The sequence below is a fragment of the Spinacia oleracea genome, chromosome 1 (genome assembly GCF_020520425.1).
Source record: "Spinacia oleracea cultivar Varoflay chromosome 1, BTI_SOV_V1, whole genome shotgun sequence".
NCBI lineage: Eukaryota > Viridiplantae > Streptophyta > Magnoliopsida > Caryophyllales > Amaranthaceae > Spinacia > Spinacia oleracea.
The window spans coordinates 102,750,126-102,759,545 of record NC_079487.1 but is presented as its reverse complement, the minus strand read 5'-3'; the positions used below and the strand labels follow the sequence as shown (position 1 = coordinate 102,759,545).

Genomic DNA, 9,420 nt, shown 5'->3' with positions numbered 1-9,420 from the left:
AGTCAAAACCCGGGGCAACGCCCAGGCTACACACTAGTTCCTAAATTATAAGGGGTTGCGACTATGTGATTACTGATTTTGAACAAAGAGAGTAAGAGTTTGGAACTGTCTTTGGTGTTTGTCTCATAATTAAAATCGCATTCGTGGATTGTCTTATGATATAATTTTTTGATTCATGTTCAATTAACTAATTCTTAATCATAATACTCATTAATTATTTAAATGTAACAACAAAATTTGTTGCATTTCAAGCTTATTTAACTCGTAAGTTGTACTTTTTGAACATTTATAAACTAAAGATAAAATTCAATGTACGGTGTTCAACCAAGTAATCGAACTGCTGTTTATCAACAAGTAAGTAACTAAACATTCATCAAAACTTATTTAACATATTATTTTTTATCAAATGTATTTCCAATAGAGCTATATTAATGTATAGTTATGGTCTTGTAGAATTAGATATATGTAAACCGATCTAGAATCTCATAAATATATATATACTTATATAGTTATATAATTACCGTCGTACATAGTCAGTTGTAAACTTGATATTATAACCCGACCCGATATGAACCCGTATCTACCAACCTGAATCGACCTGATAGCCAAATGAACACGTTTCAACCCAAACCCGATCCGTTGAACCCAACCAAACCCGATCCGTTTATCCGAATTGACACCCCTAGGACTGTGCTTGTAACAGGAAGTTCCGGAACGAGGAATCCTTTTCCTTGTAGGATTAGGACTCATCACATACTACTTCTATAACTTGCTTAAGGAATCCTTACGCCATATAGAATGTGAATCCCTCGATCCCAAACACATAACTCTAAGTAGTGTTTTAAACTAAGATACTTGAGCGATTCTGGACGTGTCATGGCTAACTACGACGACAATTGGAGTCTTGAAACTATTGACTTCATTAAAGATGAATTTCAAGACTTGTAACAAAATTAGAGATAAGTGACCCTTAATCAAAGCGAATAGATCCGGAGTTTTTCATGGCCATAATGACATGACGACATTCCTGGGAAGTGTTAAACGAAATGGAATATGCCACTTTACAAAAGAACCTCACTATCAACCTAATCACCAAAATTTATTAAACTTCTGTTGACGCCTATACACGACAACTATCCTTGCGTTTGTATTTTCCACCAATCCATAATTTGTTTCGTTTTGTTCATCACAAAAACATAACCAGAGAGAAAAAATGCCGGAGGCTACGACCGCCATTGATTATGTAATGGAGAAAGCTTCAGGCCCTCATTTCTCTGGCCTTCGTCTCTCTCCTTCGACTACTTCCTCACCTCGCGCTTCTGCTTCTGGTTCTCCTCCTTCCGCTTCCTTCTTCGTTGATTCCGATCTTCCCAATCAGCCTTTTGTAATAGGTAAATTTTGTATTATTAGCCCTAATTTTTTGCATTTTCTTGCTCAATTTCTGCTTCACTTTTTTCCATTTCGTGTTCAACTGTAGAACATACGGATCACTCGATGTGTTTCAGAGTAATCACAACAGTTTTGCATTATTCATAATCTAATTTTGGCCTTTTTTGTTTACTAATTTAAGTAATATAAAAATGCAATTATTATTGTTTAAAATGTTGTTGGATTACTGTGTACTACTATTATAGTATCGAAGTTTTTGTAGTTTTTACTAGTAGATAATTGCGAAAGTCAAACTGTTACAAATATTATGAAAATTAGGGAATAATTTGTATTTTTGTATACAAGTGATTTTGATTTTTGTTGTTGATTTTTTTTTATTGTATAGGAGTATCGGGAGGGACGGCATCGGGGAAGACGACGGTATGTGACATGATAATTCAACAGCTTCATGATCATCGTGTTGTGCTTGTTAATCAGGTTAGGCTTTTTTTTCTTCTTTTAATTGTTGGGCAGTAACTGTGAGTCGGGCTTTGTGTTATTTGTGGATTGTGTATTTTTGTGATAAAGTTCTAATATATGTGCATGTGATTAATTATGTTGGTAGGATTCGTTTTATCGTGGATTGACTGATGAGGAATTGGAGTGTGTCCATGAGTATAACTTTGATCATCCTGGTAACGCTCTTAGAACTCATTTCATGCCTGTTTTGTCATAATCTGTGGCCTCGGATGGGTTCTGGCAATGTTCTATTGTTTGTATATCTTTTTATGCAGTACTTTTTTCTAAAAAAAAAAGCTTGTGTGAGTGATTAATGGGGTCTGTCATGTAGATGCTTTTGACACCGAGCAGCTTCTTGAATGTGTTGGGAAGCTTCAATCTGGACAACCTGTGCAAGTTCCTATCTATGATTTCAAGACACATCAGAGACGCACAGATACCTTTAGGCAGGTACATGGATGCTTGGAATTTGGGTTTGTAAAAATATGCTAAGATTTTGGAAGTTGTTAATGGCGTGCTATATGTTGTAGTCGTGTTTTATCACTTTTTGTTTTGTCGGAATTTCATGCATATATAGTGGAGATGCTAACTGGCCCATTAACAGATTCTCCAGAGGTGTTGCGTAACTTTGGAATTATGGTTGTTTGTTTATGCAGGACAGTGGATAGTATGCATGTGTAAGAACTGTACCCTCTATAATTCTTAATAATATAATATGACAACTAGGATAGATGGTATAAGGATTTGATTGTTAAGTAAATTTTTGGGATATTTCATGTCTTGTGTAATTTGAAGGAGAGGAAAAAGCGGTCAGTCTCTCAATTCTGAGTACTTCTATTGTTTGGCTATAGAAAGGTCATGGATTCGAGCTGTTATAAATCTTTAACATCCATGATCTATTGTTGAAAATTTGTCTACTGTCAATTCTATGGTCGTCAGTATTATTTAGTTAAGAGTTACAACTCCTGAATTATAGTTTGTGTAAACAATATTGCAGGTGAATGCATCTGATGTTATCATCTTGGAAGGTATTTTGGTATTTCATGATTCACGTGTCAGGAACTTAATGAGCATGAAGATATTCGTGGATACAGGTGTTAATTTTTTTCTTCTTCTCCCATATAGTTGCTTCAATAGAGTTGATACTTATTAACTCTTTGATCCTGAAATAGCTTTACCTGTCCCTTAATCTGGACAATTTCAGTTGAATCACTATTGATGATGTCTTTCTTTGGTTCTTAATGTACCATGTGTTTTCTTGTAGATGCTGATGTGAGGCTGGCACGTAGAATCAGGCGTGACACAGTTGAGAGGGGTAGGGATATCAACTCTGTTCTTGAGCAGGCAAGACTTTTTCTCCGATCCTGTAATTTGTCAATATTGGTGGTGTATTTTTTGGACAATAGCATTCCCTGCTGGTGAATTACCCTCTGGTTGGACTGCATCTGTCAATCCTCTCTATGGTAATTCAACAATATTGATGCTGCTATTGTGTCCAAGCTACAGGAAAGTTGATTGACATTAATGTGGATCAGTACTTCCTCTGTTTCAGTATAATGGTTGCACTTTACCTATTCACGCTTGCAAATGTAAATATGTGAACATTAATATCTCAAATTTTGTATTCGTAAAAATTATAAAAAATTGAAATTCCGGAAGTACATATCGAGATGAATCAAACAAGATCCTACATGACTATATTTTTCCTTACCCATAAATCACAAATGATAGTCAAACTGAAATTTATGAATAGTGTCGAAAGTCAAAGTGTAACTATTAATATGAAACGGAAGGAGTATATCCTCTTCAAGTAAAAGATGCATAAACTTTCAGTTTGCCTTTTGTTTCCTGATTTGTTTTCTATTTCTTGTCATTTTGTTAACTTTCATCTATTTTGTTTAGAACATGCTAATAAATGCTCGTTGCTTGCAGTATGCAAAGTTTGTCAAGCCTGCTTTTGATGATTTTGTTCTGCCGTCAAAGAAATATGCTGATGTTATCATACCAAGAGGAGGTGATAATCATGTTGCGATAGATTTAATTGTGCAGCACATTAGCACAAAGCTTGGTCAACATGATCTGTGCAAAGTTTATCCCAATGTCTATGTCATTCAATCAACATTCCAGGTAGGATAGTACTGTATTCCTTATTTCATATCTTTTCCTTAAATTAAATTCTTAGTAATAGTAGCATGGAGTTGGTGATTATGGTGGATGTTTGCCATCTTGGATCTTCACTCGGTGAACAAATACCAAGGTTTTTAATTCGGCTATTAACCTTCACTCACCTGACTCATCTTAATCAAGGGTCTTACAAATTTAAAGTGGCTTTTTGAATTAAATTCAATCTTCAAAGTTCAAACATAGTATATTGAAGGGAACGTTCACCTTGGGTGGGAGGAGTTGAGGACTGTCAAAAGTTCAGATTTCTTTCGCTACCTAGGATCTATTATCTAAAGGGTGTGGAGTTGAATGGAGATATAACCCATAGAATTAAATAAGGTTAGTTGGAATGGAAGAGTGCTACGGGGTTTCTTTGTGTGATCCAGGCATGCCCCCATAGAACGATGGGAAATTCTACCTTACTACAATTAGACCTTTACTGTTATATGGTATAGAATGTTGTGCTGTGACTTGTGAAACAATGTTACATTCATAAGATGTATATGGCGGAGATGCGTATGTTGTGTTGGATGTGTGGCCATACAAGAAAGGATTGGTTGAGGAATGAGGTGATTATGAAGAAATTAGGCTCTAGGGGTTATTCTGATTGAGAACAAGATGAGGAAGAATTAATTAAGGCGGTTTGGTCATGTATGGTGGATGCGCCGGTTAGAAGGATTAAAGAGTGGCAAAAGAATAGAATTGTGAGGGGTAGGGAAATACCAAAGCAAATATGAAAGAGGGTGATTGCGTGATATGAGTTTATTGGGATTGAGGAAAATATGGCGTTAAATGACTTCTTTTTCCTCTCTTTCTCTATTTTATTTCCCTTCTGTCTTCTATTTTCTCTACAAAATTCTCTCGTTTTTTTTCAAAACATATTTGCGCCTCTTCTTTAAATCGGTTTCTCTTGTTTTATTGTTCCCTACTTTTCGTGCCTCGTTACCCTCACTCTCACTTTCTACTTTTTGCGTGTTTGCTCTCTTTAACCTAATGCGCGTTCCGCAAACGGTTCTTTATGACAATAGCCGAACCCAATCGTCTTGGGACTAAGGCTTGGTTGTTGTTGTTGTATCAAAACTTCTAAAATAATGTTACAAGTAATGGCCTTAAGTAGGCTAAGAAGTAGGTACAAAGCCAAACTAATAAGACGCATAAACTAACAAAATAATTAATTAAGTCATAATGTCCTGTTGATTGTGGAGTTGCATAATCCTGATCATAATTTGAAATCTCAGAAGCTTGGGACGTGCATTTTCTACGTTGAAATTGATAATTTGGTGATGATACTAACTAGCTTGTATAACTTTCTGCTAGTTGGATTGTTTTATTTCTGATTTTTCCCTTGTCAAACATTAATTACTGTATGTGATACTCCTTTCATCCTACTTAATTAGGCCACGTTTATATTTTTGTATATCCTAAAGTAATAAGCTTCTGTTAATATCTAGTAAGTTAAATTATGAATTTTCTCATATTAATCATTTTAATCATTTCTTGTGGAAACACATAACTTATCTACTATTAACTTGTAGTTCTCTCACTTTCTAGTTTCTTTTTAGCTTTTGTTTTACTTCACGGTTATCTGTGCCAACTAAAGCCTATACGGTCTGCGAAGTATTTGTTTTTTTGTTTGAATTTCCAAATCAAGTGTTTCTATGTTACAATTTAATCTAAAATGGAAAAAAAAGGGGTAAAGCATTGTACGTTGTTTCCTAATTCCTATTCCTACTTTTTTGTTTGAGTTATTATTTTCTTGTTTTGGTTTCTGTGCTATGTAGTGTGCAACAGTGCATGCTGCATAATCTGCAGGCTTGTGTATTCATTTTCATGCATCAAACTGCCTCCTTGAAAGTGTTACATAGGGTTTTATTTGGGCACTGGATTTCGTGTAAACTTTGTCAACTGCTGATGCTGGAAAATGTTGCAGATAAGGGGCATGCATACACTGATTCGAGACCAAGAAATAACAAAGCATGATTTTGTTTTCTACTCTGACCGGCTCATTCGTCTGGTAACCTGCTCTGTGGCTGTCTGGAATCCAGATTTTATCGTATTCAGTTTACTCATGTTGAATATTTTAAACCTTAAAGTGTGCAACAACTTTTATATCAGGTTGTGGAGCATGGTCTAGGCCACTTGCCATTCACTGAGAAGCAAGTGGTGACTCCTACAGGTGTGTTGCTTAGTACCAGTGCTTGTGAATTGGTTACAGTCCCATGTATTTGGTTTTAGAAAGTTTTGGTTCAATAATTGTTTTAATTGTGTAACATAATATTGTGTTTTTAAGCTTTCCCTGCTATTTCTTGCTGCTGATGAGTCAAGAGTTTTTTTTTTTTTTTTTTTTTTTTTTTGCGTGAAAGAGTTTTCATTGAATGTTACCTTTTATCATTTGTGGAAAAATGCCCTTACATTGCATATGTTGGGGATGACTTGAGTTAGTGGCTGGTGAGAAGCAGCTCATGAAAAACATTTAATCTTAAGTTTCTAGAGGATTGCATGAAAATTGATATAGTTTTGGGCCTAGAAATTTTGAATAGGTTGTTTTTCATTAAGTGTTATTAGATGGGAGAATGAAGTGCAAGACACCTAGAGAGGTTCAACCGTTCAACAAAAGTATATAAGTATCTGTAATTTGTGGTCTGGCGTTGTTTGCCATTGCAAAGGTCAAATTTAATTTCCCTTTGATTTTATTTCTCTGTTAACTTGTCTTCCTTTATTTATTTTTTGTTATTATATTTCAGGATCAGTATACACTGGGGTGGATTTCTGCAAGAAATTGTGTGGTGTATCAATTATTAGAAGGTGAGCTTGCTACAGGTATTTGATATGTACATTTATGAATTTACAATCGATGATTTATGAGTGTGTATGAAATTTTCTGTTATAAGATTTCAATATCTTAGCTGCCTTATCTTGTGTTTTGCATGTATTGTGGTGTGTCAATGCTTGATATAAATATGGTTGAATGGACCAGTTTCCTGGTCTTTATTTTAACTATTGAGTATGCATTACATGTTTTGAAAAATGGAACTCTGATTTGTATATAGGTAATAATCCCACTAAAACTGTACCTGTTGTAGTATGATAATTATATCTCAGATCTCCGTTAAAAAAAAAAAATCTCAGATCTTGCTGATTTGTAGAGATTTCAGTGAAAATTGGAACTCTGATCTGTATATAGCTAATAATCCCACTAAAATTCTACGTGTTGTAGTATGATAATATTTATCTCAGATCTTGCTGATTTGTAGAGAATTAGAGATTTTAGTGGTGGAAATGTCTAGTCTTTCTTTTGTGCAACTCAAATCTGGCGTTATGATATCTTCAATTACTTTTTCTCATGGCGCATATTGACCTTTTAATTACTGTAGTGGTGAAAGTATGGAAAATGCACTGCGTGCTTGTTGCAAAGGAATAAAGATTGGAAAGATTCTTATACATCGAGATGGAGACAACGGGAAACAGGTTGGTTTTAAGACTTATTAGCTGTTTATGAGCTGGTTTGGTATAATCCCTTTCTTCTGGAGATAAATCTAAGCTTCAACTTTTACATTTGATTACGCAGCTTATATACGAGAAACTTCCAAAGGATATATCAGAACGGCATGTTTTGCTATTAGATCCTGTCCTTGCCACAGGTATTTTCATACATTGATATACTGCCATGAATGAGATATTTGATGTCAACTAGCAGTGCGTATTCACCTGCAACCTAGCATTTTCTGGAAACTGAAAATAGGATGTCATCCTTAAAATCTTCCCTTTCATGTTAGAACATATCCTCTGTTAAGACTGTTATCCAGACTGCATTTGGAACGGTGTACCAGTGTTGATATGACCCAGCTCATCCATGTATGGGATGGGGGCAGGTTACGTCAATTTGCACTCAGATTTAGCTTTATTTGGGAAGAGAGAATCCTGTTAGGGGGGTTGGCCACAAATTTTGAGTACTAGATCTGGTAATTTTGTTGAAAATTAGGGACTTTTGTTTGGTGGTGGAGACGTTCAGTCGAGTGTAATGGAGCGAATTTTTCGTTCACCGTCTGACTTCCAGTTAACCATATGGGAAAACCTTTCCGCAGTAGTCAAATATGTTCAATGTTAATCGTTACTTGAAAGCTCTTTTCAGTACACTATTGGTCCATTTTTCATTCATTAGAAGTTTAGAACTCATCGTTTGATTAATTTATTTTGAAGGTAATTCTGCTTGCCAGGCAATTGAGTTGCTTATACAGAAAGGAGTTCCAGAAGCCCATATTATTTTTCTGAACCTCATATCAGTAAGTTCAGTTTTACAGTGATTTACACCCTTTGGCTCTGCAATACCCCTACTAACTTTTTTATAATTGAATTGGTAAACTTAAAGGCACCTGAAGGCGTCCATTGTGTTTGCAAGCGTTACCCATCCTTGAAGATTGTCACTTCAGAGATTGATGCTGCGTTGAATGAAGAGTATCGTGTAATACCTGGAATGGGAGAATTTGGGGATCGTTATTTTGGTACTGATGACTGAAGATGCAAGGAGGTAGAAATTTTATTATGTATCTGATACACATCTGTTGATTGAGCTCTATTGGGATTTTAGGATAATATTAAGTGTCTAAAAATGTAGTTCAGACATGCCAGTAAATACCCGAATGTCATATTCTTAACTTCAGAGAAGCATTACCACGTTGCCAAAATGGTTGATGCTACTTTCTTATTGCAGTGATGATTGTGCTGTGTTTTCTCGTTGATACGAGGTTGCAGTCTACTACTCGAATATCTGCTTGGTACTGGCACGAAAAGCCCATCTCCAGTTTTATGCAGGATTCGGCCTCGTATTAAGTATCTTGTGATGTAAACTACAATTTTTATATCAGCGAAGCACCCGTATTAGCACAAAGGGAAATAAACTAAATCTACATGCGTTTCTGCATTAGCAGTTCTTGAATGATCTGCACAGCTTCTTTGATAACTAGTTCCTCTACATATTGTTACTTTTATTAGCTAGTTTAGGGATAGGTGGACTGGGACAATTTACATAACCATGGTTAAAACTTAGGACGGTCGTTTTTTTTTCGTGTCTGTATCATCCATATCTGTCTATTTCCGACATGGTGAAAAATCAATGGGTAGAAGCTTGTATGTAATTTACATGCAATCGGATTGTTTTGTACTCATATTCATTAAAAAATACTTTTTTTTTTAAAAGCACATAAATATATACCGGTTAAAATAACAATTTTACAAACAAAAAACACATCTGCTGCAATACTACTACTCTTTGCTTAAACTATATATAAATGTGCTTTTAAGCCGTAAAAATGTATTTTTAAACCGTAAAAAACGTGATTTAATCTGCTTGTATGTAGAGTTGCATACAAC

At 35.2% G+C, this 9,420-nt stretch overlaps 1 protein-coding gene across 2 annotated transcripts; it reads left to right on the top strand.

Moving 5' to 3' along the window:
* The first annotated feature begins 1,070 nt into the window (after window positions 1-1,070).
* LOC110801970 (uridine/cytidine kinase UKL1, chloroplastic) lies at window positions 1,071-9,215 on the top strand. 2 transcript variants are annotated; one of them, XM_022007378.2, is made up of 15 exons: window positions 1,071-1,391; window positions 1,775-1,866; window positions 1,994-2,063; window positions 2,219-2,337; window positions 2,885-2,981; window positions 3,152-3,231; window positions 3,820-4,014; window positions 5,981-6,064; window positions 6,166-6,226; window positions 6,795-6,855; window positions 7,425-7,518; window positions 7,619-7,691; window positions 8,251-8,333; window positions 8,420-8,578; window positions 8,762-9,215. In XM_022007378.2, exons 1-14 carry the CDS (start codon window positions 1,214-1,216, stop codon window positions 8,564-8,566), a joined length of 1,434 nt encoding a protein of 477 aa, XP_021863070.1. In that variant the 5' UTR covers window positions 1,071-1,213; the 3' UTR covers window positions 8,567-8,578; window positions 8,762-9,215. The 2 variants fall into 2 exon arrangements, with proteins under 2 accessions (XP_021863070.1, XP_021863069.1); XM_022007377.2 differs by lacking the exon at window positions 8,762-9,215 and having other exon boundaries at window positions 8,420-8,760.
* The last annotated feature ends 205 nt before the right edge of the window (window positions 9,216-9,420 follow it).